General features: G+C 42.5%; 11 protein-coding genes across 11 annotated transcripts; 5 read left to right on the top strand and 6 right to left on the bottom strand.

Annotated features, from left to right (window-relative positions):
- Positions 1-55: 55 nt before the first annotated feature.
- BDB00DRAFT_959351 (iron permease FTR1/Fip1/EfeU) lies at positions 56-1,352 on the top strand (the record flags this gene model as incomplete). The annotated part of the gene is made up of 2 exons (XM_053129692.1): positions 56-547; positions 620-1,352. The coding sequence occupies 2 exons, from the start codon at positions 56-58 to the stop codon at positions 1,244-1,246; spliced, it is 1,119 nt and encodes a 372-aa protein (XP_052977826.1). The 3' UTR covers positions 1,247-1,352.
- A 3,271-nt stretch (positions 1,353-4,623) lies between these two features.
- BDB00DRAFT_874127 (uncharacterized protein) lies at positions 4,624-6,805 on the top strand (the record flags this gene model as incomplete). The annotated part of the gene is made up of 2 exons (XM_053127185.1): positions 4,624-5,437; positions 5,571-6,805. 2 exons carry the CDS (start codon positions 4,624-4,626, stop codon positions 6,803-6,805), a joined length of 2,049 nt encoding a protein of 682 aa, XP_052977825.1.
- A 591-nt stretch (positions 6,806-7,396) lies between these two features.
- Positions 7,397-8,551, bottom strand: BDB00DRAFT_831966 (nucleotide-diphospho-sugar transferase). Its single transcript, XM_053124166.1, has 2 exons — positions 8,006-8,551; positions 7,397-7,856 (listed from the first exon to the last, which is right to left on the bottom strand). Exons 1-2 carry the CDS (start codon positions 8,455-8,457, stop codon positions 7,418-7,420), a joined length of 891 nt encoding a protein of 296 aa, XP_052977824.1. The 5' UTR covers positions 8,458-8,551; the 3' UTR covers positions 7,397-7,417.
- Positions 8,552-8,657: 106 nt separating this feature from the next.
- Positions 8,658-10,904, bottom strand: BDB00DRAFT_479390 (H-hydrate dehydratase). Its single transcript, XM_053117540.1, has 11 exons — positions 10,664-10,904; positions 10,565-10,595; positions 10,436-10,481; positions 10,303-10,369; positions 10,176-10,209; positions 9,938-10,109; positions 9,742-9,846; positions 9,524-9,641; positions 9,285-9,402; positions 9,052-9,218; positions 8,658-8,970 (listed from the first exon to the last, which is right to left on the bottom strand). Exons 1-11 carry the CDS (start codon positions 10,803-10,805, stop codon positions 8,954-8,956), a joined length of 1,017 nt encoding a protein of 338 aa, XP_052977823.1. The 5' UTR covers positions 10,806-10,904; the 3' UTR covers positions 8,658-8,953.
- Positions 10,905-10,945: 41 nt separating this feature from the next.
- On the bottom strand, positions 10,946-11,917 carry BDB00DRAFT_766801 (nucleotide-diphospho-sugar transferase; the record flags this gene model as incomplete). The annotated part of the gene is made up of 2 exons (XM_053119617.1): positions 10,946-11,396; positions 11,475-11,917. 2 exons carry the CDS (start codon positions 11,915-11,917, stop codon positions 10,946-10,948), a joined length of 894 nt encoding a protein of 297 aa, XP_052977822.1.
- Positions 11,918-12,186: 269 nt separating this feature from the next.
- BDB00DRAFT_959340 (tRNA intron endonuclease) lies at positions 12,187-13,053 on the top strand. Its single transcript, XM_053129691.1, has 3 exons — positions 12,187-12,298; positions 12,370-12,507; positions 12,636-13,053. The coding sequence occupies exons 1-3, from the start codon at positions 12,244-12,246 to the stop codon at positions 13,001-13,003; spliced, it is 561 nt and encodes a 186-aa protein (XP_052977821.1). The 5' UTR covers positions 12,187-12,243; the 3' UTR covers positions 13,004-13,053.
- On the bottom strand, positions 13,054-17,437 carry BDB00DRAFT_831959 (chloride channel). The gene is made up of 20 exons (XM_053124165.1): positions 17,233-17,437; positions 16,874-17,011; positions 16,572-16,703; positions 16,392-16,486; positions 16,212-16,302; positions 16,068-16,129; positions 15,886-16,000; positions 15,638-15,807; positions 15,451-15,558; positions 15,145-15,368; positions 14,888-15,061; positions 14,768-14,816; positions 14,635-14,684; positions 14,532-14,551; positions 14,390-14,451; positions 14,175-14,298; positions 14,014-14,079; positions 13,838-13,945; positions 13,537-13,756; positions 13,054-13,413 (listed from the first exon to the last, which is right to left on the bottom strand). The coding sequence occupies exons 1-20, from the start codon at positions 17,315-17,317 to the stop codon at positions 13,170-13,172; spliced, it is 2,337 nt and encodes a 778-aa protein (XP_052977820.1). The 5' UTR covers positions 17,318-17,437; the 3' UTR covers positions 13,054-13,169.
- A 447-nt stretch (positions 17,438-17,884) lies between these two features.
- Positions 17,885-19,716, bottom strand: BDB00DRAFT_766755 (Prephenate dehydratase-domain-containing protein; the record flags this gene model as incomplete). The annotated part of the gene is made up of 8 exons (XM_053119612.1): positions 17,885-18,210; positions 18,299-18,485; positions 18,594-18,659; positions 18,764-18,903; positions 19,037-19,172; positions 19,257-19,316; positions 19,380-19,458; positions 19,580-19,716. 8 exons carry the CDS (start codon positions 19,714-19,716, stop codon positions 17,885-17,887), a joined length of 1,131 nt encoding a protein of 376 aa, XP_052977819.1.
- An 836-nt stretch (positions 19,717-20,552) lies between these two features.
- BDB00DRAFT_831948 (D-arabinono-1,4-lactone oxidase-domain-containing protein) lies at positions 20,553-22,686 on the top strand. Its single transcript, XM_053124164.1, has 5 exons — positions 20,553-20,823; positions 20,951-21,262; positions 21,369-22,054; positions 22,143-22,233; positions 22,314-22,686. Exons 1-5 carry the CDS (start codon positions 20,680-20,682, stop codon positions 22,473-22,475), a joined length of 1,395 nt encoding a protein of 464 aa, XP_052977818.1. The 5' UTR covers positions 20,553-20,679; the 3' UTR covers positions 22,476-22,686.
- Positions 22,687-22,854: 168 nt separating this feature from the next.
- Positions 22,855-23,480, bottom strand: BDB00DRAFT_874119 (uncharacterized protein; the record flags this gene model as incomplete). The annotated part of the gene is made up of 2 exons (XM_053127184.1): positions 22,855-23,344; positions 23,410-23,480. 2 exons carry the CDS (start codon positions 23,478-23,480, stop codon positions 22,855-22,857), a joined length of 561 nt encoding a protein of 186 aa, XP_052977817.1.
- Positions 23,481-26,138: 2,658 nt separating this feature from the next.
- On the top strand, positions 26,139-27,079 carry BDB00DRAFT_479279 (uncharacterized protein). Its single transcript, XM_053117539.1, has 2 exons — positions 26,139-26,321; positions 26,498-27,079. The coding sequence occupies exons 1-2, from the start codon at positions 26,297-26,299 to the stop codon at positions 26,866-26,868; spliced, it is 396 nt and encodes a 131-aa protein (XP_052977816.1). The 5' UTR covers positions 26,139-26,296; the 3' UTR covers positions 26,869-27,079.
- Positions 27,080-27,097: the final 18 nt, after the last annotated feature.

Below are 27,097 nucleotides of genomic sequence, written 5' to 3'. Positions count from 1 at the left end.
TTTCACCTTTTTTTCTTCTACCAGCACTCGGTGCAATTGATGCCCATTACAGACCATGGGCTCCCAGGACGTTTTTTATGTGCCCATCTTCTTTATCATTTTCCGTGAAGTCACTGAAGCCGCCATCATTGTATCGGTGTTGCTGTCGTTCCTTCGACGCATTTTCGACACGCAGTCGCCAGTTTACAAGCGGCTGCGCAAACAAGTTTGGATGGGCACGCTCATCGGCTTTGCCATTTGCGCTGCTATCGGTGCCGCTTTTATCGCCGTCTGGTACACGGTGTTGTCTAACCTCTGGGGCAGTACCGAGCAACTGTGGGAAGCTGCATTTTGCCTTATCGCCGTCATTCTCATCACTGCCATGGGCTTAGCCATGCTCAAGACCGAACGTATGCAAGAGGAATGGAAGGTTAAAATTGCCAAGGCCATTGAGAGTAAAGATGAGGCCAAGGGTATCTCGGGCAAGATCCAAAAGTACTCGTTCTTTGCTCTGCCGTTTATTACAGTTCTTAGAGAAGGTCTTGAAGCTGTCGTATTTATTGGTGGTGTAAGTCGATACAAGAATTATGTGATTGTGTGGCTGTCAATTGTATGTTCATTGGCTTTCTTGTAATTTTAGATCTCGTTGAACGCCTCAGCAAAATCGATCCCGCTTCCAGTGGCCATGGGCCTTCTCTGTGGTGTTCTCGTTGGTTTTCTCATTTACCGTGGTGGCAGTCTAGTACGCCTCAGATGGTTTTTCGTCATTTCAACAATCATCTTATACCTCGTAGCCGCTGGTCTTATGTCACGAGCAATCGGTTTTATCGAGCAGTATGAGTGGAATAAAGTCATTGGTGGCGAATCTGCCGAAGAAGGTGGCGATGTCATTCCATACAAGGTCTCTACAGCCATCTGGCATGTCTCGTGGGGCAATCCTGAGAACAATGACGGTACTACTGGTGGCTACCAAATATTTAATTCGATCTTGGGCTGGAACAACACGGCTACCTACGGAACGATCCTCAGTTACATCCTGTTCTGGCTCCTTGTCATTGCTTTCCTTGTGTACCTCTACTTTGACGAGAAAAAGTCTGCGATTCGTAAAGCAGAGGCCGGAGAATGGGAGGTCGGTGACCTGGCCCTTGAGAATGCAAAGAACTATATTGACGAAACTGGCGAGATTATGGTTGACAACAAGGATGCCGAAGCCAAAGGCGATTATCATGTCGAGCAAGCCATTATCGAGACTAACAGGAAGGAGTAATAATCACTATTTTTAGTAATCTTCCTCCCATCTCCTCTATCATACTCTCCCCCCAAAGTTTTTAGCTGTCTCTCTATTTTTCTATATCCGTATGTTTCCTTCTTACAATATCTTATTTAGCTAGTAGTTATAGAATTTTTCTACCTGATGATATTATTGTCGGTTTTAATAAACCGCCTATTCAAGACTTAATCATTACTATTCGTGAGCAATTTGTCCAAATCTGACATGGTTTACCCAAGTGAGTTTTGTGTGTATAGTGTATTACAATCTAACAACCTACCTGATTCAGCATAACAAAATTAATCATGTGCTTTTAGTGAACCACAGTATCGGTCTGGTCGCGTTCGTCTTAAGCTGCCTATTCTCGATATATTTGATTCGCAGACAGACATACTCGTACTCAGACATTGCATAGTAGATGAACAGATCCATCAATGCCAAGGATGATTATCGTCATCGGCTCCACGGTGCACATGAGGAAGTTCTTTTCAATCTATAAAAGCGATTATATTAGCGTCTATATAATTGATGTAGAAAACAATAAGAATTTTCGATCTTTAAGATGATTTTTCAGTAGCTCCGTATGCAGTTGGTCGCGTCAATATGGTGGGAAGCACACAGCTATCGTGAAACCGGGGAATTAAGGTGCATGTATTACCTATACAGTAGTTGTTTAACCTTCTTCGCAACGTTGTATTTTGTGTAGCAACACATGGCGTACTTCTTTTCTGCACAACTGCAGCAAAAAAAAACAGTTACACGCGTTATTACACACGCCTCCTCCCCTCTTTTGTTAAAGAATCAGACAATCAGAGTGATTATCATCTTCAACTCTAACCCCGCACTTTCCCCTGTACCCATTTCCCACAATTTTTCTTTTTTTGTTTCGATAGTCTTGGACCCGTAAAGTATTAGCTGATGAACATGGTTTAACCGTGATTTTTTACGAACAATAACGATCTTGCTGTACTTGGCATCATCATTACCATCAATAATAGTTAATTTTCCTTGATATGTAAAAAGTGTAGCACAGTTTTCTTATTCTTTCCATTCAGAATCTTCGTCAGCGTATTGACGAAAACGGGGGTCCTTGAAAGGGGTCCTTCTAGCATAAAGGAAAAGCTTTTTCTGTATGTAGAGCAGGTGACAATAAACGGATAATGTAATCCTGCTGATACATACTACATTCTTCGCCGATAGATCAATACTCATTTCAGTGTGTGAAATGTTTTGGACGTTTATTGTATATATTTCTGATGAAACATGTTGGTCACAATGATCAAGCGTCTTAGCAGTAGACTTATCATTAGCTGAATGATGGTCGACTTGAATAATGTCATCTCTCTATGTGCTTCGATTTTCTCCTCTTCAGAGAAAAAGGGATTACATATAGTAAAACTACAAAAATATCCGCTCAAACATGAATGTTTTGGTATATTGATTTGCAGATAAGTACGACCGCAATGTGTTCCTTCGGATTCTTGCCAACATTGTTGTTGCATAACTCATCCACTATTTTTGCGTGCCTTTTGTCATATCATAATAGCAATTGTATAACAAGAAATGTATTTGTATATACATGTCTGATCTGGTCATTCAGATGCTACAAAGTCACGCAACAGTGTATCTGTTGATCTATGAATAAGGTACTCTTTCTTCTATCTTGAAGTATCCATAGCACAGGCTTTCATCCTTAAACACGATTTGAAAAGCATTATACTGATTGTTTGTCCAAACAGTTTTTTATCAAGAAAGTCTTAGGAGGAAAATTATCGTTTAGCCTTTTGCTATATATGATCACAGCAACAAAGTATAGTAAGTATGTATTTTTAGATGTATTCGAATCAACTTATTAATTCGTTAGGTATCATAGAAAACGTATCATTTTCAGTATATCAGTTTTTCTATGATCGACTAATACCAACATATAGGAGGACATATCGACACTTCTTCATTCATTCCATGAAGAGAGCACAATCATGCCAAGGCATCTACATCTTTCATGATACATTAGATTTGCAAAGTAGATTCTATATTGGATTCGTTTGATTTTCTTCTGCTACGGGTATCTGCCATAGCAAGCAGATATCTCCGAGTCGGTTTATCAAAACTTCAAACGATATACACGTAATCAAGTTATCTTCAGCGAGCTTGTTTTGCATTGGTGTGATACATACTGATGATGCCATGGGAATGGTTCTTCCCTCAGATACTTAAAAACACCAAGAGACACGGCGTTATTTTATCTTTTATTTGAATAACAGCCCAAATATATTGCATGCCTGGAAACAACACAAGACTTATTTACTTTGTCAACTGCTGTCTTGTGTTCTTCTTCGTGTGATCGGATGCGTCGAAAACCTAATTCGTTCACTCAAACTATCCTGTTGCGAAAAAATAGTGCCCAGAAGCCCGAATGAAGAGTTCACAGCACGTACTACTACTGCCATTACCAATATCATGGCTTTTAAGAAATGAGGGGAGACGGTATATTAAGCATACGAATCTAGCGAATATTCATGGCTATACGATTTTGGTCTGTGTGCGCTATGCGCATACAGTGCATAAGCTGACTTTATTTTTGTAACGCTGCACCTTGAGCACGATTTTTTTCCTTGCTCCACATCAATCAATGCCATGACCCAACGTTCTGGACGCAAAATCCTGGTGTCAAGTTTTTCTCACCTTACCGCTTTATCGGGAACTTACAATAATTAGAAAAAGTGCAAGGGAAAGATAATAGCTGACACGGATCAGGAAATTCTGACGTTTGAAAAGAAACTGATGAACAATCAAATGTGCTATCTTAGAGCGTTACACCGTTGGATAGTTCTTTCGTTTTTATCAAGCTAACAAAAGTTCGTTTGGTACATTTTTTCGAGAATAGAAGAACTTTTTTCACTAATGGTTGTTGAACACCACTATATGATTGAGCTTCAATAATAATAGCATTTACTTGAGTTGTCAGATCATAACATTGACCCAGAATAGCTGTCATCAACGCAGCCTATATATTGAGCCAATGTTAAATAACCTGCTGGAAATTGACGAATCACTCCAGATTCGCTAGATCTCATTAGAAAGAGAGTTTAACTTTTGTGCGAACTAGCAATTCTGATAGAAGAAAGTATATATTTTGAGAACTGATTGCTATAATACTGCAGGTATCATGAAGCTGTATGCAAAGTATGTTCATGAGGCACTTGGATATTTTGCAAGGGTGAGAAGAGTTGAAAATATGAGATTATTGCAAGGCAGTTGATAGGCACACATGGCGAGTGAATGAAAGAATTCAGAGATAATTAACGAAAAGAGCTGACTTTTCGAGTGAAATTTTTATATGGCTTCGAGAATCAAAAAGCCTGTTTTGGACAATGCCAAAGCGAAAAAGCAACGACGGTACGCTTCTAGAGCAATCCAAACGGCAAGCAATTGACTCTAATGAAGCCAGTGAAAAAAGGTTTGAAAGCTATTGCTTGCCAAGCAATGCCGGGAAAGCGACATTCGACGCATGTACCCACGATCTACGACAGTTAAATTACCAAGGCGCGATTTCAAAAGCAACTTTGGGTATACATGATATGCTCGACAGTTTACTTGCCCTACTCGACATGCGTGCATTAACGTACAGCAAGACAATGCAAATCGACAAAGGGCTTGAGGACGCTCAGCAAATAATTACATACGCACCAACAGCAGCTGCAGGATATCTACGAGCCGGCTCACTGTATACGCTAAACAGCAAATACCAAGAAGCCATGCAAGTGTATGAGCAAGGGCTAGCTGCCGTGCCGGAACAATTCTCACACGTACACGCAAAACTCCAAGAAGGTTACAAGACGGCCAAGGCACGGAAGGATCGACGCATAGACTATATTACGAGATTGCCTTTCGATATTGCCTGTCATGTCATGGATTACCTTCCAACGCACACTTTACTGCAAGCACTCGGCGTGTGCCGCGAATGGCGTGATCGTCTCAGGTCTTATGGAAAGGTCTGGACACATACCCAGCTTTCATCTTATTTGGCAGCAAATACCTTGGATTTTGACATTGCTAATTTGGCCTGCGTGAGTCAGCATATTATACGACTGGATCTTTATGACCTCAACAACCAATACTGCGAGAAAATGTTTATGATGATGATGAAGGGTAACTACAGGAAAATCAAGACTTTGAAATTCACACGTAAGGCTCAGAAAGAAAGATACACAAAGATGGAAAAGAAACACAATCTCAAGTGATATTGTATGAATGATAAATATGGATGGCTCACTTTCCTTGATTTGGGTGTATCGGATAATGGTGGGTTATACAACAGTTTGCACTCTGGATAATTATGGCCGCTGTATGGTTGCCTTATGGCAGCTGAAGGATACCTTGCAAGAATTACATTTTTCCATGGATCGGGATAGCCCGCTAGTGCCACTTGGGGTGGTTCTTTCAACGTGTCAAAACCTGACTGCTCTTCGATGCATACAGTGCTATACAGCGCCCACGGCTCAAGCACTCGGCAGCTTCCCCACCGAACCCATCAATTCATTAGTTGATTTGGAGGTGTCCTTTAAATCGATGTCAGCCCCTTTACTCGACCAACTGCTCCGCTGTTGCCCTCGGTTACGGCAGTTGTCAATTCGAAACTGTGTACCACAAGCGGCTCGGATTGTACGTAATCGCTGCCCGGACCTAAGAGCTTTGGGTCTCAACACAATGGTTAGCGTACTACTGGAGCAGAAACAACAAGTATTTGCGCCAACAGGATGTGCTGGAATTCGACATTTAGCCATCTTTTTAGCGGGTGATGAGGATCTACTGGAGCACTTACAGTATTTGGTCGAAAACGCACATGTGCTGGAGACGTTATCTTTGATATGCCCAAGGTCTGCTATCATAAATGGAGCAGCGACGGCGCATTGGCAGGTTTTGACGCCACTCATGTTCCACAACCTGCGAACGCTATCGATCTCCTTTACCGACGATTACAATCGACAAGTGGTTCCCAACGTGCTCAGACATTGTCCCAACCTACAGGAACTCTCTTTTTCGACGTGTACATTTGTTGACTCGGACGTTTTTGCTGCTATCCAGGATCTACATAGACTGGAGAAATTGGTGTTGGACGATATCACCCTAGTAGACGAAGATGGTATCACTTTAATGTTCGAAGCCTTCGGGAACCGCTGTCGACAACAGCAAGAAGGATGCCAGCACATTGACTTACGGACAATCGATATATCAGATTGTGCATTTTCGTTCACGGATGCAATGCTACGAGCCCTTGCCCGAATTCCATCACTGCATCACATGAACTTTAATAACCTTGAATGTACGGATGAGGGTGTGTTCGAACGGTTCACAAAAACGCTCCGAGAACAGTCGACTATCCGCACCATCATCCTTTCTGGCATCGACTGTGCAACCAATGAAGCTCTCCAGCACCTTAATGCGACCAAAAGCCTAACAGGGATTGAATTATATGGTCTGAAAAACGTTACGCAGGAAGGTGTTGAATGCCTTTACGCCAATAGCAAAATATCAATATTTATAGATTTGTAATCATGTATAACTGTAGCAGTAATCCATAACCGCTGTATACTTTCCACTGTCCATTCCCCCCATTCCTGTGTACACTCATTTTCCTGTTCTCCACATCATTACATTTTGCATAAACAGTTTTGTTTCTACCATTTTTTTCATCGTGTGTATAGTGTGTGAAGTTGGCTATATACGACAATTTGAACTATTTGGGACAGCATGCATTATGATCCAATTAACACGTGTAGAACCTAGTATTTGAAGCACCTTACATAGTATAACTGACTCGCACATATGTACAGGAGATTTTCTATTACATAACAAGTCCAGCAACCGTAACATCACCGCGACTGCGTGGACAAAATGAGAATGCTGTATCACTAGAGTTACTGTTGTGTTTTGGCAACAAAAAGGATAATTTGATACCCGTTAACCGTGTGTACATTAACTTTATGCAGCGCTGCTGCAGTCACCGCAGAAAGCCTATCCACCACCGTTCTCTTGAAATTTTGTTGTCGCACGCAAACATTCACTATCTATATCATTACAAAAGTAGCATCTATTTGTAACAGAGGCAAAAGTCTCAAGTGCCAACCATCCAATAAATTCACAAGTTATACCAAATTGACCATCTCAGCCATAGATTATTTTATTGATTGAATCAGACAAACCAGCACTGTTATACATATCCCACCAGAGCTGATACTGTGGATAATACTGCTGCTCTTTTTCATCCGGTGCATCTTTTTGCATGTCCACAGCCCACGGCTTCGGTTGCATGATATAATGAATATTTTTGACATCTCGCAAGTCGCACGTCTCCGAGTGTATGTGTGGTAGCGTCTTAAGCGAGTTGTAGACGTACGGCAATTTTGCCCACCTGTTTCCAAAGACTTCGTTCAAGAAATCCTGGTCGCCAAACAGACAATTCGTCAGGTCAGTAGAGCCGTACAATCGTGTCACAATTTTTTCAAACGTGGCCTGGGATGGCGTCAGCACCATAAGCCCACTATTAAAATAGTCGTTCTTGGTACCAGAGGATGAGCCTGTGTGCCCGCAATTGGATGGTATCCTAACATATAAACCCACATCGTAGTCACATTGCATCAGCCTCTATTTCCACCCCCACTATTCTAGGGTAATTCTTTATTTACAGATAACCCCACCCACAACCCACTGGTAAATAAGACTGAATCATCCCCCTTTTCTCTTTACTCGTACCAATCATCAGGATATGTCTCAATCTTGTGTGGATTACAGGTACAGGCATGACAAGCAGCGATATGGCTCTCATCTGGTAATACAACCTCCATCAACTCGTCCATGTTTTTCAAAGGCAGCATATCGGCATCCAGGAGCACCACCCGTTCATATTCGTACTGACTCCAAACAGCCAGTTTGGTCCAAGTCTCGACAAACTGCTTATACAAGTAATTTGTCTTACCCGGTGGACGGATCGGCTCAATTTGTTTGAGTATACACCCGGCCCCTGACAACAGCGCTTGGGCTTCTGCGGATACAGAGGAAGTGTAAAGGACGACAATCGGATACTGCGTCTTGACTTGTTGCAATGCTCGGGCTACGGTGATGGCACCTTTCACATAGTCGTTGGTACTGGTCAGGACAAGCACCCATGCAGCAGCTTTGGGTTGACAGTTCGTTGGGCCCGTCATTATAGTAGCAGAGCGATATGCCGTGAATATTTGGTAAGGTAAAAGAGAGAGCTGGTTGAGTAGTTGAAGCTGAGGAAGGGATGTACATAATCCGTTTCGAATAACCATTTATAAAAGGTAATTATTAGTCGTCTCACACTGCATCGGAATACCGTGTGGTCGCACCGCTTGCAACCATAAATAAATAAAACGCCACTAACTTTACGAAATGATGGAAACGCCAGAGTAGCTTTATACAACCACTGCACCATGAATTGACATCGGCCCGAAATGGAAATACAACCTCGCAACAGCTATTTAAAAAAAAAACTGATACATTTCTGCTATGAAACGCATGCTCTTATGCGTGTGTTCCTTATTCTCCCACGTAAATCCAACTCTCGCGGCATTTGTTTCACTCCGTTACTGCAATTCCGTCTCTCTTTAACCTTAATATATAGGGTGTTTTTCTATGCTTGTTATGCGGCTATTTATTTTTGAACCAAGTAAGTAGTGCTTATATCTTGCTTTGATCTATGCCGTGTGTAACAAAGACAAAAAACAAACATTCGAGTCAGATACGTGCATAGTCGACTAATACGCTTGATAACATACCACCGGCTAATTTATCATAGGCTGCGCCAATTTCTTCCAGCATGTGCGAGGTCAGCATCGCACGCCCGTATTTTTGAAAAGCCCTTCTGGAGCTGTCACGCGTTATACTGCAAGCACCCCAAGCTGCAAGCATGGCAATATCTTTTGGATCTACTTCGTTTCCATGACTAAACCAGCCGTGATTAGTATGTTCTCTTAGTTACTTACTGCTATCCAACTACTGCTATACTTACTCCCATGTACCATCCTCATACAGTTTGCCCCAAGCAAGAAAAGTGCCTAATGTGCCAGACAAGATATCTCCTTGTCCGCCAACTCGACGTAATCCACCCTCCGTTTCACAACGCAAGACTAGAGCAAAGTAAACGCATACAGCTGTCAGACAAAAGGGGAATACGTACATACATACATATATATATATATATATATATATATATATATATATATCTGCAAAACGCCATGCTTGTTTTACCTTCTTTGCCATTTGAGATCAAATCAACCTTTCCCTTTTGAACGATCGTAACACCACCGAAAGCCTTGCTCAACTGAGCAGCCAGTGTATCTTGTTCATGTTCTTTCGCATTGATGTTCTAATTTTTTCGGTTCCTTTGTGAGCCACCACTCCCTCTTTTGACAAATCTACTCCGCCTAGCCTTGTAAAAGAGATGAAGATGTAAGTATATAGCCTACCATACACTCGCACAAACGCTTAAACTCCACCACGTTGGGTGTAAGTACAGCCTTGTCGTAATCCTTTACAGTTTCTGGGTGTTGTTGAACGAGAAACAAACCGTCCTGAAGGTTTTATAAAAGTACAGTCGCAATAAGAAAAACGGGCAGCATAATACATCTTGATATTCGCTGAGATTGGTTCAAGATACTATACCGCATCCACGACGATGGCCATATTTTTTTCGCGGGCTTTTAGCATAATTTCTCTAGCACTGTCTTGCATAGCAGTGTCACGCGACAAACCAGGGCCTACGACAAGAACATGTAATCGGCTGAATGTCGATGTTACTCGCGAGACAATGTCGCTAACTGAAGTATAGCTTTTGCTAAAGAAAATATAAGTCTCTGTCGTTGTTTCTCCCAGCTCGATTTATAAGTCATGCAAAATTTACTCAGACGTGCGCATGTATGGATGTACAATAAGCTCTAGAGAACGTATAAAACGGCTATCGTATTAATAGACCTTTTTGACAAATGATCGTCCGGTATTTCAATCTTGTATCGCTTCGTTTTTCATACCTGGCGAATAGGTTTTTATGACAGTGCCAGCTCCGGGCTCACAGAAAACGTGGCATAGATCTGCACCCTACAAATCCCAGTAGCTTAATTTCTCTTTGAAACGCATAATCCGCCTTTTAAATCACAAACGTACCAGCTTCATTGCCGATATGGCACTAAAATAAGGTGCTCCTGTATAGCTACATATAGCATAATAGGTGACCATTAATTACTCAAAAATCGTCCCGGAAGTGAAGAAAAAAGAAGCTTATTGAATATTTACTCTTCTGAGCCTCCGATCACACCAACGCGACCTAAATTCAACAGTCATTCACTGATTGTACGAATCCTGAAGCGCAATTTCGAGAGCTCTTGCATTTACCTGCTTGGCCCTTGTGCAATTCACCCGAAAGAGGGGGAATGAGCTGTCGTACTTTTGAAATTTCCGGGATTCGGGAAGGCATGGTAACGGAAAAGAGAGCAAAAGCGGCGCGTTGCATGATAAATAAACCCCCGCTGTTCATGAATATATTACCGCATACTGACAACACACGTAATGTTTATACATTGCACAGGGTTTTTATGTGTACGTAGCGCATTAGCTCAGATGACGAACCACACATATCACATAGAGCCATTGTTATACGGGCGACTTGTACGATTGTCACCGATCATCATTATACAGAGCTTTATTGACAGTATCGGTATCGAATCCAATATCGTTATAGAGATCCCACCAGAGCTGATACTGTAGATAATACCGTTGATCTGACTCGTCCGCTTCCTGTTCTTGCTTCACATTTACCTCCCACGGCTTTGGCGTCAGAATATAATGTATGTTCTTGACATCCTGCAAATTCCACATGCCCGAGTGCGCATACGATAAGGTCTTGAGCGAGTTGTAAATGTACGGTAACGGAACCCATCTGCCTGCAAAGATTTCATTCAAGAAATCCTGATCGGGAAACGGGTAAATACTCAAATCCGGAACGCCGTACAACCGCGCAACGATATCCTGGAATTTACCCTGGGACGGTGTCAGCACGATAAGCCCACTATTGAAGTAGTCATTCTTGGATGCAGATGAGCTTGTGTATGCGCAATTGGATGGTATCCTATAGATGACAGGGAGTGTAAGTTCATCAGTAATCCATAGATGTCGCCTAACAGATTATCCTTTGTTTTGCGCTTACCAATCAGCTGGATATGCCTTAATCTTTTGTGGATTACAAGTGCATGCATGACTAGCGGCAACATAATCACCATCCGGTAATGGTACGGTCATGAGCTCGTCCATGTTTTGTAATGGCAGCATATCGGCATCCAGTAGCACCACCCGTTCATACTCGTCCTGATTCCAAACAGCCAGTTTGGTCCAAGTCTCGACAAAGCGTTCGGCGAAATAGGTGGTCTTGCCTGGTGGATGTATGGGCTCGATCCTTTTGAGTATGCAGCCGGCTTTTGACAACAGTTCTTGAGCTCCTTCGGACACGGCCGATGTACACAGTACGACAAGGGGGTATTGAGTACTGAGTCGTCGTAGAACGCAGGCCACGATGATCGCACCTTTGACATAGTCGTTTGTATTTGTCAAAACAAGCATCCAAGCAGCGTTGGGAAGGGTTTTTGACACCATGTCGTTGCTTCTTGACGTTGCTGAATATGCAGAGGAAACTAGAATATACTATGTACAGACAGCGTCGAGCAACAAGAGCTAAGCAAGAGTAGTGAAACGCAAAAAGATAGAAGCAAAAGAGAAAGGAGGAGAGGTAAATAAGTGCAGAGTGTGGGACAATTCGAGGCTACACATACACAGAGCAAGAAAAAAATAGCCCGACAACGTGCATCGCATCATCAGGCATCATGTTCGCATATTTTCGCGTCAGGAAATTTGTTTGTGATAAGCATTATTTCTTTCTTGTGTCACGTAGAACGACCACCTCTGTTTTCTTTTTTGTTTGAATGACTGTCAGAATTAAGCTATGTGGTAATAAACCTTTGGTGTTCGATACTCAAGGTAGTAAATAACTCAACTCCTCTTTAATGTGACAAGGGAAAGGTAAAACTCATCCGTCCCACGCAACATAGACGTCAAAGAATTACGTTGCCAACATCGCATTGTGGGTGCATTGATTGGCACATTGCCACGGTTGCCTCAGCAAAATGCATTTCTCGGCCTTCCACTACAGCTACTTCCGGAAGAGCTTACGTTACTCGTAACAAAAAGTAAACGCGGTGGGGTGGGGGGTGGGTAGGGAAGGGGCCGTAAGAGAGATAAGAGCAATGTAGTAACTTGTATTGATTTATTTTTTCCGTTTCCTCCGCGCATCCATCCGAAAAACGCGATAATAAAGACATTGCCATAATCGGTGACAGCAATAACGGAAAAACATGGACATACCTAAACACCAAAGCTGAGCTACTTCGTTACAAGGTTTTTGAACACTTGTGGTCGCGCCAACTCTACGTGACTTCCGGCCTCAAATTTGGTGGCGATTATCTCGCGTATCGGGGTGATCCTATGCGTTTCCATAGCCATTACATAGTTTCGGCTAAAGATCGGCATGAGCCCATGACAGGCTTGGATGTCATTGGCATGGGCCGATTGGCAACGAACGTCAAGAAAACCTATGTCATTGCCAGCCCTGCAAGCGATAACGACACTGACAGTGATGAGAACAGTGCAGTAGAAGTCTTTTCGATAGAGTGGGCAGGCTTCTAGCGAGCGATGATTAAAAAACACATTTATATTGTAGTAAAATTAGATAATGGAATTATACCCCAATAAAAAAGGAAAAAACGAGGAGTTGGTGGTGGTTTTGGGTGTGAATGATGGAGGTATGATACTAGTTGTGATAAAGTGGGGGCTTTTTTATAAACAGAGTAGTTTAATGGGGACTGGTATGCATTTCATGACTTTCATCGGATGAATTCCGCAGCCGCATGTAATCTGGTTGGTTGTCTCTTCGAAATAGACGAGAGGCAAAATTCGCAACCACATCGCCACAGTCTCGGGTAGCTTCGCCGTTCGTGGACTCTGAGTTCTCCACGTGCGCCATGTATTTCAATACATCTTTCACGGTCACCAGACCAACCAGTTTACCACGTCGTTCAAGCAAGATAACGCGTGGACTACATAATATTGGAGATATATCCGACCACACGGTGGTAAGCATCATCTTAATCACCATCTATTGCGACCTCTTGTGTGGATGAGAAAAAAATTAACGTCCCGCGATCGTGTATACATCTTACCCCAGCTGTTTAAACATGTCCATTACAGTCTCGAGATAAAGTCGGGGTTGTACAGTGATTGGGGTTTGATCAATATATGGTCCAAAGTCAAGCACGTCGGATGAACCCTGGATGATGTGATCGACGCTGGATATACTTGACAGCTGTTCTGAATCATCTTCGTCGGGTATGAATCTGACTATAGTCGAGTCATGTGCCTTGTTTCGCGTCTTTGCTTTCTCTACAAGAAGAAAATAGTGCGAAGGTTAGTCAAAGTGGAGGTCGCATTTAGTTGATACATCATCAAGGAAAAAGTAATTACCGATTAAATACTTTAATTCGGATCGACCAATATATCCTAACAATGTCATGTCGCTTTCGCTCTGTACTACAGGGAATCCTCGGTACATAGTCGTGCGTAGTATTTTCTCTATATCAAAGGGTGATGTTAAAGAGAAATAATTCTCTTTTTATATTCTGTTGTCCAGGCATCCTTACCAAGTTCACTGAATCGCATTCCCATCGATGATAATACTGTCATGTCTCTTTGCATGACATTGGATACTATAAAAGTTGCAAAATGAGAACATTCAAGGTTATGTGCATGCTCTTAGATAGACTAAGGATGATGATAAGCAATTAAAACGTCTGTATGTTACCTGGTACTCCATATACGTGATCTTCTTTATCCAAGAAGGGATATCCGTTCACTCTGATCATCCGATCAGCAATACCACCAGTACCAAATCGATCACCAACAGCTCGAGTAACCATGAGAGCAATCTAATAGTAAATGATGTACAACAGCAGTACATTAGCTATATCCATCGCCGCATTTTTGTCGTAATATTTAAAAGGAAGAGATCGTGTTTACCATAGTTGGAAGGATATAAGTGATCTGGCCTGTCAGTTCAAACATGATCACAACCACGGATACTATAACAATGAATAAGAGAATACATTAGCCAAATCCATCGTATACACCCAACCACCACCACCAGACTTAGCAAACTTACCTGTTATGCGCATAACACCACTAAATTATCATTTTTAACTAGTTAGAGGTCATATAGTTTAATAGCAAAAAAAGAAAATAATATCCTAAGCGTTTCTCCTTACCAAAGTGCCGCGGCTGCTCCCAGAAATGCGTAAGTGCCTGGTGTGATACACTACATTTTCAAAAGGTTTACACGATTTCAGCAATGTCTCCTTGTTAAACTTGATCCAAACACAAAGGTTGGTAAGAGCTTACTGGAACATCGGGTTTGCACGTTGAGAATAAAAAGAATTCGGGATCGGCACTAAATGTTTTCAACAGTTAATAGTCGACTTTCAATGTATGATCACCGGAAACGAATAAATATTAACTTACTCTTGCCATGACTTTACTAACAATCCAATCATGCGACCAAAAGTGGCTCCGATAGCCATGGAAGGAACAAAAATACCACAAGGTACACGGCAACCGTATGAAATGATAGTACCTAGTGTTCGAAGCATAGTCGCGAAAAGTAAAAGTACACAGATACGTGCTAATTGGCTCTCTCTACAATAAATAAAATGTTGAGCAAAGGAAATAGGTAAGCAAGAGAATTTACACAGATGCACATTAGGGTTTTCTGGACTTACTGGCAAAGACCGTGGAAATCGTCAGTATCCACACTTTCACACTCTTGGAAAAGAATTCCCATTATTTCAGTCATGTCGATCCGCATAAACACATTGGGATATGCGACTACAGCAGTAACAAAGGCTAATACAGCTGCTTCGGTGATAGGGTGATCTTTAAGATACTTTTTTCGAAACTGGGCGACCATCACGTTGTATTTGATCACAATTGCGCCATAGAGTCCCTAGATTGATAGAAATACATATCAGTTTTACATCATTAAAGGTGAATTCAACAACAAAAACCAGACAAAGTGATAAACTTACTCCAAAAATACCGATAATGACGACAAACAAATATTCAAAGCTATGCCATTCTCGATCATAGCTTACTTGAAACATGACCAGTTTGCCAGTGCGGAATGGATTCATTGTCTGACCGAGAAAAATAAAGAAAACAGGATAAAAATTCAATTGCTGCCTCTTATCGATAACCAGAACATATTTATATTACCTGTAAAGCCATAGTAGCAATCATGGCACAAAAGAAGCTCTTCCATAAAGTACGATTCGAGAACGTGTAAGTCATTTCTTCGAGTGCAAACAATACGCCACCGATAGGTGAACCAAAGGCAACTGCTACGCCTGCTGCACTTGATGCTGTCAATATCTCACGCATTTCAGCTGGTCCAGAATAAAAGAAAAAGTTAAGCTCATGTCAGCAGATCTGTATTCCCAAGGAGGTAGTACAATCTTTCTTACCTTTGCTTGTCCTGTACTTTGAGAAGCTCCGAGAGATCACATTGCCTACACAGCAAGCCATATGTACGGAGGGACCTTCTTTTCCAATCGATAGATTGGATGCTACAGCCATAGCCTGGGTTCGGTTAGTCGACGCGTCGAATAGAAATCACCCTGTTTACAATTTTTGGACCGTTCCATACCAATCCAACGCTCTTCATCAGCAAGGTCCAGCCACCGAGATAGCCTTTCATAACAAAACCGGCTACATAGATATGCATAGTGGGTCATTAATAGTTCCAGCTGAAGTCAATACAGTTCCTCTAGCTTTCTTCCTCCTTATATACCAATAATACACTTGATTTCAGAAATGCCGGAGCCAGCGGCATAAGGTGCAAGTACTTTGACAAGGAAGGCACAGGTTGTAGCAAAAAGTGTCTATGATCCCGTCGTCAGTCACAAAGCCATCCTGTCAAGAAAGACCTACAATTGTCTCGTCTATCTTTTCTTCCAAATCATTTGCTTACCGCCAGTGCCACGTAGAACAGCCATTGGATAATGAATGCATCGGGACCAAGGCCCATTGTCTGGCTCCAGTATACCCAATACTCACACCCACCGTCTATCACAACAGCAAAGATAACTGAATTAACCTGGCTTGTTCGTTTTCATTCGTCACACCTTTCCTGCTATGATTCATTTTTTACCATCCCCTTCTATTTCCCAGCAACAGTATTTCTGGTTGAGCCACCATCCCGTCGAGCAATATCCCATTTTGACATCCGAGAGCCAATCCGTAACAATAGCAATAAGGGCCGAGTTCAATCCAACCGCCGCGCCTTTTTTTCATCATCATTTCATATAGATAATAGATAAAGCGATACAATGAATTCATTTATTCCAGAAAATTGTAATAATATATTATGTAATTTCTACAGACCCCCCCCCAAACACACACACTTTCGTACCCAACCCCTCGCCCTGAAAAAGAAGAAAAGACAACACCTACCGACAAGCGACACGACGATCCAAGTCTGTGCCGTTTCAAAGGCCATCTTCCACCAGGCACGCCATGAGTGGTCGCTTTTATTCTGTCGTTCAAGTGCGGATTGTCGATATCGCTCTAGAATGGCATCCTTAACCCAGTCTAAATGAGTATGTTGAGGGATGTTAGCAGTCAGGTCTTTTGAAAGCAAAACTTGAAAGTTTAAGAAAACGATCAAACGAATATTCAGAAAGGGGAAGCGATAGGGCAAGGGCAAAGATTTTACAGAAAGCGGGTTTGGCGATTAGCAATTCTCCCAGGGGTAAGCCTGGTAATAATATCAAGTTGAGATGAGAGAAGGGAGGGTTATTTTGGATACCTGCCAATAGTACTAAAATCTTCGTATCGACGGATCTGTGCTAATTCTTCTTCAAGTTCGCCATGGGAAGGCTCTGGTTGACTGGCCATATCCCTTTCTGTGTTGTTATAACTAGTCCTGTATACTACTCGTGTGTAATAAAAAAAGAGAGCGAGACGACATGCACGATCGGTTTTTGTGTGCGATTGCGTTACGCGGTGTTTAAACGAACCCCGTTCGGGTTATTGTGTTTCCACGGTTTCCTGATTCAGACAGGATCTCTGTATCAATGCAGAATTTGCCCGCCAGTATTAAAAAATAGGAACGCCAGAACTGACCCATGAAATCCATGCTCGAAGAATGCATGTACGCATAGAAAGGTGCTTAGTCTCTCTTTTACGCGCTTTTAGCTTTTCGCGAGAGATGGCCTGAAAAAATAACCATATTTGGTGATAATATAATACAAACAGCTTAGTCTGCTCTTCTATTGCTGTGCAAAGATACTACGCTGATTGTCTATAGATGTGCAACGCTCTAGCAGTTTAGTGCACGGAAGAAGTCAAGATATGAACTACGTTGTTTGTTGCGAAAGCGCCATTGCTGCTTTTAATTACTGGTGCAATATAAATAAGTATTTACGAAATAGCAAGAACATACACACATCTATCAATCTTCACTTAGTCAGATTGAGGACGTTGATTGGGGAAGCTGCCCAGAACCACGACGTCCAAGCAATACTGCTCCAAGTCCTTGACGGCCTTTTGTACCGGCTCGTTTTTGAAATGGCCTGAGCATTCTACCACAAACACATAGTGCCATGGGCGTAGGCCGCTAGGGCGCGAGTCAATCTTGAACAAGTTGAGATCATAGTCCTTGAACACCTTTAGTCCATCAGCTAGTGCACCTGGCTGGCGATGGTCGACGGTAAAATGGATCAGTGTATGATCATCCGCTGTGGCGTTGTCAGACGACGTGCCAATGATCAAGAAACGGGTCGTGTTGCCTATGTCATTTTTGCGATCGATTCTTTAGCCTTTCTCTCCATGTATACTACCACTGCTTTTTGCTGCTATCTAAGAGCAAGTGCTTACCTGCAGTGTCCTCAATATCTTTGGCAACAATTTCCACGCCATATAGACTGGAACACAGCTCACTGCATACAGCAGCGGCACCTGGTTCGGCAGCAGCTTGTTCGGCAGCCTCTGCAGTAGACTTGACGGGAATAAGTTTGGCGTGCGGGAGATTTGTCGACAGCCATCGTTGCGTTTGACCCAATCCCTTTTACCATGATTTATAAAATAGGCGTTAATTTTCCATCATAAACGTACAGTATGAAGCAATCCTTTTTCCCCATTTAAGCTCTGCGTGTGATTATTGCTTTCTTACCTGAGGATGACTATATACTTTGGAGATCTTTTCCAACTTGCTATTTGACAACAAGCATTGATGAACCTTAAAAAGCATCATCATCATCATCAATCACACTGATATTACAGATTTTGTGTATACATTATCTACTTATACCTGTGTTTCTTATCACCAAAAATTTTACTTACAGGAAGATACGTTTCAGCGCGGACACGTACGCTCGTCTTTACAAAGTTGTCCAGAGTCTCAACAACGGTACCGAACGTGGAGTTTTCGAAAGGTACCAAGCCATAAGTTGTGGTCTTTTTCTCGACTGCTTCGAAGACAGCTGATTAAAAGAAGATGCATATAGAAAGCAAGAGTCAATGAATTAGAGTAAATCATCACCCCATCTTTCTCTCGCAACGTTTCACCCACATCCCCTCTCAAACTAATCTTTGTTTTGTAGATCAAATCAATACCAGAGATCTGTTTTACTGGAACATATGCTACGCTATCGCCCAAACGTTCATATGCGGCTTGATGCGAGAATGTGCCGGGTGGGCCGAGATATGCAATCGATACGTCCTTTTGCAATGCGATTGAAGCTGACATGATCTATCGTTACATACCATAAATTTCGTCAGAACAACGCCATCAATTAGAAACTTATGTTGGTGCTAAAACATAAGAGCTGCCTACCTCACGGAAAATAGCGTGGAGCGATGAATGGTTTAAAGGTCCTTGATTTAGTCTTTCGAGCTATTAAGGGGAACATCTATTTCAGAACCAGATCATTTATACGTTATAAGTTGTTGTTGTTACCTTTGCGTATACTTCTTTTTCGCGTCCGGGCATATATACGTGAAGCTCTTTTGAGTCCTTTTCAGGTGTTGACGATTCGCTGCACGTTATAAAGAAAATGAACACGATTAAGTTTAACAACAATTGATTTGAGCGAAACAGGAGTGGTAACTTTTTTGAGAGAGTGGCACATATATAGAGAGAGAGACACGGAAGCTTACTCGGCTGCAGAGGGAGAAGTAGCTTTGCGCTTTGCGGCGCCAATGTTTAAGGACACCTGGGCACGCTCATTCAGTAAATCGACCAACGTGGTGTCAAGTGAATCGATACGTTCTCTAAGCGATGTCAAATCCGACATTGTGTATCTTTAGTAGTAAGAAAAGAGAAGCTTGACAGGCCTAGCTGGGTTAACACAACCCTAAAGCTTGCCCGCCCGGAGAGTGAGTCAGAAGGCTGGAAGGAGCCTGGGAAAGTTTGATTGGCTGTCAGTCAACAACAGAGTTTTTTAACTGTTCCAGCCGCATTTGGCTCCATCTTGTTTAAAGGGACGATCGCTAGAATATGGATGAGGAGACCATACTCGTATCAGAGTAGGGGCAAACCATAGTGAATCTTTTGATCTGATATTGGGGTCATCCTTTTCATTCCTCAAAACGTTAGAGGGGGTTGAAATACCAAGAATAATCCGAACATGGAAGATCATGGTAACGGGATGAAGTTGGCCTTTTCGTCCGCGTCCTACTGCTATCTCTGCTATCATATGTCGAGCATACGCTAATTGTCGATCGCAAATGATACCAGTTGACGAAAACGTACTTTATGCCTAATATGCGGAATAGCGGAGGCCAGCAACATCAAAAAGAAGCTCTGAGTCTTTATCAGATGAACCACGTGCGTCAATAAGATATGAGAATCGCGTGTGCTTTTGCAGGACACCATCTCCGGATGATGGTGAGACAAAGAAGTGCTAAACTGTAACGGATCTACTAGCTCGATGTTTTCTCTTAATTATATTAACGGCAAACAAAAGCATTTAGAGAGATCTTCCCATCCGTTCGTACTGGATAGTGTATGCTATATATCGAGATCAAACAGATAAGCATCTAATGTGCGAGCAGTATCATGACACGAGGTTGTCGCACAGACTCGTCTCACTGACACGGAGGACGAGAATCACCGAAATCGAATAAATAGCCCATTGTAACGACGATCGAAAAATAGATAAAAAAAATAGTAGTAGGAGCCCGCTCTGCATCGTTTAATTTTTGTTTTTCTCACTCTTTCTCTTCACTTTTTTTGAAAGATAACAGCAAACAGCGATATGCCTCGAGTGCGTGCAAAGCAGTTAGACTCGGAGCTCCGGGCCATTGCCACCGAGGAATACACCTTTCAAAACTGGGCAAAGACCTTTACGTGCACTTGCGAGATAATGTTTGAGCCTTCAACAGAAAACCAAGTCGTTAAGGTAATATTTTCTCTCGAGATCTTTGCTTTTTATTTTTCAATACTGTACATGAATTTTCGATCGTAGAGTGTACATTTAACAGGTGTGCATGGAGAGAAAGAGAGAAAATTAAGCGATTGATTTACAGATCATTCAACTGGCACGAAAGTACAACAAACCGATCAAAGTGTTTGGCAGTGGCCATTCGCCTTCCGATCTCGCATGCTCACGTGGATTTATGATCAACATTGACAATATGAACGGATTGCTTCGAGTGGACAAGCGGGATTCTACAGTAACTGTCGAAGCGGGCATGAGCTTACACAAGTTGCATGCGATTCTTCAAGAACATGGTTTGGCCTTGAGCAATCTCGGCTCAATTTCCGATCAAACCATTGCAGGTGTTATTTCCACGGCAACGCATGGTACAGGCGCAGAATTTGGTTGCCTATCAACAATGGTAAATAGCCAAACGCGGACAATATAATTCAGTGGAGCACACTGCTTGTCAAAAGCACAATCGATTCCAGTCAGCTGATTTCCACCCCTTCTCTCGCTTTTTTAAGGTTTGCGATATGACATTGGTCACTGCGAACGGTGATCTCGTACGCTGTTCGCCACACGAAAACCCGGACTTGTTTGCAGCTGCACGCTGCAGTCTTGGTGCATTGGGTGTCATCACCCGTGTATCGCTCCAAGTTGAACCTGCCTTTCGTTTGGAAGCTATCCAGAAGCCATATAGATTCGACAATGTTTTGGCAGAATGGGACGACGTAGTGCATTCAGCAGAACACGTTCGCGTCTGGTGGATGCCACACACCAACGATTGTGTCGTCTGGCGTGCTAACCGCACCGAGAAGCCTGCTGTCTTGCCTACATCCAACTGGCTCCTTGAACGTGGTTTGGGTGTCCATGTGTACCAGTTTATGCTAAATGCCGCACGTTATCGTCCATCGTTTATTCCATCGATCACACGCTTCATGTTTGATACCATTCACACACGGCCGATCCATGTCATTGACGACTCGTACAAGGTGTTTATGTTTGATTGCTTGTTCCCGCAATACGTGAACGAATGGGCCATTCCGTGGGAAAATTCGCCTCAAGCATTGAAGGAGCTCGACGAATTTATCAACACAGCACAACTCAAGGTGCATTTCCCTGTGGAGATTCGGTTTGTTAACGAGGACGATATCTGGTTGAGTCCGTCTTATAAGCGCAAGACTTGCTACATTGGTGTCATCATGTACAGGTAATACGGAGAAAGAAAAGAAGCTTTTAACTTGAAGAGACCCAATACGATGTCAAAAGCACACAAAACTCACCAGAATTCATTGCAGACCTTATGGCAACCCTGTCCCGTACAAGAAGTACTGGAAAGCGTACGAAGGCATCATGCGAAAACATGGCGGTCGTCCTCACTGGGCAAAGGTAACATTACGAACAAGCTCTACTGAAATCTGAGAGGGATCGAGAGGATATGCTAACACTGGGATTATTTTGTAAATCAGGCTCACGGCCAATCCGCCGAAATGCTTAGTGCGTCGTACCCAAGACTCAAAGATTTTTTAAACGTGCGAGAGAAAGTGGATCCTGAAGGAATGTTCTTGAACGATTACTTGAAACGACACATCTTGCCGGGGAAGCCTTTACAATCTGCTGCCATGCTGTGAGCTGCTGTGCTGTAATGTTTATATACCACTTTCATGCATTTAACTTTATCATCGTCTCATTTTTAGTCTATTCTATATCAGTTAGAATTGTTTTTTTGCATATGTTTGCCCAGTGCATTTGTATCCTCCTGTTCCCCCACTTGCAGGCGTCCACACACACCCCTTGATCGTAATAATACAGTTAAATTTTTATCATAACGATGCATTGAAGAACACCAGTGTATTCACGGTTTACAAGAAAGATACTTTGCAAAAGTATGTGCTGTATGTAGATGTTGTGCTGCTTAACAATGAATGGTGTTGGAAGGGGCGGGGAATACAAAAATGAACGGTGATATTTACAAGATGCAAAAGTAAAAAGAAAGAGACCTCCACTTTTTTACGGCCTATATGGTGGCGGTGGCGGTGATGGCAGTGGAATGAAGGGGGTATCGTTGTTATTGTGGCGAAGCGTTGAGTCTGCACCTTGTCGTTCGTCGTGACAGTATGCGCTTGCAAACTGATCAAAGGTACTTATTGATTTGACGGGCTGTAGCTGGTGTTGTTGGTATTGGGATGATGACTGTGGCGTGGCTGCTGGCGTGGCAGAGGAGTTTGCAGAAGATGAAGATATTGGTCGTGGCACAGACGCTTGTTCCATCGCGGTCGAGATAATAGCGCTATTTCGCTGCTGCTGCTGCTGTTGTTGCTGACGGCGTCGACGACGGCACATGATAAAGGCAATGACCGCTACTGCTGCTGCACCCACGATGCCAACCACAGCAGCAATAACGTGAACTACGTTGAACGCTTCGGTGTGGTGTGCAGACTGAGGAAACGCTGTTCGTCCCTCGTCTTCGACGCTTTGTTGGGCTGCTCGTTTTGCATGTCTAAATCGGGGAAAATAATGAGTTTTTGGTCTATTTTGTCAATTAAAAAAGGACATATTACGTACGGAGCAGGAATGGCGACAGGACTTGCGGTTGAGAGAACGGCAAAACAAAACAGGAATAATAGTCTACTCATGGAAATACTCAGAGGGAGAGCGAGAGAAGAGAAAGAAGAGACAGAAAGGTATATTGGTAAAACGAGGTAGAGGAAAGAAAAGAAGGAACGTTTATTATTTTCTCTCTCTGGCCTTGCACACAGGGAAACGCAAGAAAGTCCCGCGGGCTCCCAAATTGCAAGCTGCAGAACGTCGAGAAATACGAAAGCATCTTTAATTGTCATCAATTCTCTTGGAGCCGAAGCGCACAAGATGTCCTGTGTAACATTAGCCCGGGAGGACTTCTTGCTTATGTTTCAATTGTAAACATTGATGGGCCACTCTTCACAGGTCCCCGTTATCAAAGCCATTGCTTGTTTGGTGCTGTAGTTGTTTGTCTTCTCTCACATTACTAACCTGGAAACGATAAGCCGTCTAGAAGACTTGCTAGCGTGCTGTAAGATGGGAGATGTATACATGGTTTTCGTTGAGACAACTGTAACACTTTTTCATCTCTTCAGGAAAACACTATGCCGTGTTTCCGTGACAAGAGTAGCCCTATTGTTAATGACGAGCCGGCATCAAATCCCCGCACATCAGCCCGAAGAAAATAAAAAAGAATTACAAGAAGGCTCCCTTGGCTGATCGGAATCTCCGGTTCAGTCTTGTTTCATTTCTTCCTTAAACTTATTGACGACTATTTACTACTGATCCGTTTTCCAGTCTTTCCAAAATGCTACCATCATTGCTACTTTTACGGTATAGCCAAGAGCAATTAAGCAATATTTGTCACGAGATGGTACCATTTTTAATTTCGTAAATGGTAAAAATAACAATTCCCTGTATTGGTCACATATATAAATAGATATAATTCTAACCACAATCATGATAAAAAGCCTCGGCCCACTGTGTGTGGTCCAAGCATATAACAGCAGCAAGATTTTGCCCGCCATTGTTAAAAGAAGCCACTTGTATACCACTAGTGACTCAACCTTTTCAAGAGATATACTATGCACAGAAGCAGCTTGTTGTTTGCGTGAAAGGTGTCCGCACAAGCGCTGATTGTCCGAATAGACATCATCATAGGGCACAAAAACTACTCTCTCCGTCGCTGGTCTAGCAATGTCTTTTCTCACTTTTGACAAAGTGAAATGTCGGTCATTCTCCTTAGCCTTATAGCGGCCTTGTCTTTGCTCAAGCAGTGTTGGAAGATAGAAAGAACATAAGCATGCTGTGGCAAGAATGATGAAATGGGCAGAATATCTGTTGTACCGACCTTCTCAAACTAGTACCATAGTTGTGTACAGCAAATCTTTTCGCTGAACCTGTTCAAGGGTCTGCCGATCCATTCAGTTGCTTGGCTGCGTTGTTGCTGCTCTTTAGAGTTTGGTTTTCGTGAAGGTTTGTTAATAACCTTGTGCGGTACAAAAAAGAGCTAACTTTAAAGATTTTTATTAATATAGATATGATATTTATGTTCTCAACCTTTTATTCAATTCCACCCGTGAAGGAATATACATTGTGATTTTAATACATCCCACACTCTAAACCTCAACATGACAATTCTACTTCGTAAAGACTTGTGATTGCCAAACATTAATAAGTCTATCATATGTTGTTGAAAGTAGATCACGGCGTCATAAAATTAAAAAGATCAAGAGTGCCATGTGTATGTTGATAAAATATGATCCAGCAGCACGACCTTAAATACATATATATGAGATAAATGGAAAGGGGTTCGTGGGTTGGTTGTTGCAAAACAGTTGGTATGACCGTTAGCCGTGTAAACAAAGCGGACGAGTTCCTAAGAAAAAAAAAGGAAGCAGCCACTAACGCACCGCTGCCCCAAAGAAGAACGACGGGCGAGTGGCTTCGTTAGATTGCATGAAGAATTTCAGTAGTATAGCTCCATGTAATGTATTTATGTACTCGAGGCTTGGACGCTCACAAAAAAATTATATGGACGTCAACACATTTCTGGATGTCTTTTAGAATACTGGCTTGCCGGATACGGATATTGGTGTAGTTTGATATAGTAGTACCGCCAGCGATCATTGAAAGACAAAAGAAGGGAAGGGGGTAAACTGAAATGGCTTCTACTTGAAATGTAATAGATAAAAGTTAAGCACAACATTATTATTTTGACTCATCAATAGCAGCACAAAACAATGCGCTTCTAAAAACTTGGCAAGTTTGGCGCCGTTGAAAGCTATTGTAGATAAGAAACATCAATAACTTGACGGGATAACTTGTTATAATCTTAAGCAGTGATGATACATTCCATATTCAATCTATCTATGAGTATTACTAGTATACGTGTATCAGTAGCAGTAATGTTGAGAGACAGTAGCATGAGAGATTGGTGGCAAGACCCAACAAGTTGGATTATGTAACTTCCCTAATGAGCTTATGTACTGGGCCTTTTATACTGCAAAGAAATCAAGGCAAACATCATTTAGTTTGGGTTGGCGATCTGGTTCGTGTATATGTGAATATGGGGATGGTCTGTTTGCTTTGCGATACGGTTATTTATTTTGCCACCAGCAATTTGCAATCATTGTTGGTATAGTCGTGAAGGTAAACCAGCTGTATTGTTTTTGAGAGCACACATGCGAATGCACAGCCTACGGTTTTCTCGACGACTCAAGCACAAAAAGGCTCATTTGCAACTACATAACTGCTCCAGAGAAAGCACCAACAAGTACCAAGCGCAATGGCAGTAGGAAGATGTAAAAATAAAGATCGCGTTTATTACAATCGTCACTCGATCTGCCCAATAGTCACAATTACATTATTTAAGAAAGTACAATAAGAAACCAAGTTTATTTGATGTTGCCTGACAAGTCGACCGACTTTTATGAATCCTTCGTTCCTCAAGGGAGGTTGCCCTCCCTTGTTCCCCGCAAGCCTCAGTTCCGGCAGAACCTACACCTCTCCCTTTCTTGTCCACAAGCCTCAGTTCCCGACAGAACCTACTCCTCCACAGTTCCTACAAATAAAAGAAATATGATAGCACAAACGTCTGTCAGCGGCGAACATATACGTACCCACAAGGGAGGTTGCCCTCCCTTGTTTTCCGCAAGCCTCAGTTCCCGGCAGAACCTACACCTCTCCCTTTCTTGTCCACAAGCCTCAGTTCCCGACAGAACCTACTCCTCCACAGTTCCTACAAATAAAAGAAATATGATAGCACAAACGTCTGTCAGCGGCGAACATATACGTACCCACAAGGGAGGTTGCCCTCCCTTGTTTTCCGCAAGCCTCAGTTCCCGGCAGAACCTACACCTCTCCCTTTCTTGTCCACAAGCCTCAGTTCCCGACAGAACCTACTCCTCCACAGTTCCTACAAATAAAAGAAATAGCACAAAGGTCTGTCAGCGGCGAACATATACGTACCTCTTTGCACACACTCTCGCTTTCAGTTTTTGAGGAAGATAAAAAACCAAGATGAAACAAAGAACTTTGCAACTGTACAAAAGATGAGCAAGAGCCAGTCGTGCACGACTAGCTCCCTTCAACTATGCACACCCACAGGGACACTCGAGCGGGATGAAAAATAAAAGAAAGGTAAAAAGTGATAATGAAAGAAACACTGCAAATGTACAAAAGATGAATATGAAGACTAAAGAAAAGAATAAAGGGCAAAACGCGCAGTCGA

This window comes from Zychaea mexicana (assembly GCF_025766255.1).
Source record: "Zychaea mexicana strain RSA 1403 chromosome Unknown BDB00scaffold_56, whole genome shotgun sequence".
NCBI classification, from domain to species: domain Eukaryota; kingdom Fungi; phylum Mucoromycota; class Mucoromycetes; order Mucorales; family Lichtheimiaceae; genus Zychaea; species Zychaea mexicana.
This window is presented reverse-complemented; position numbering and strand designations above follow the sequence as displayed.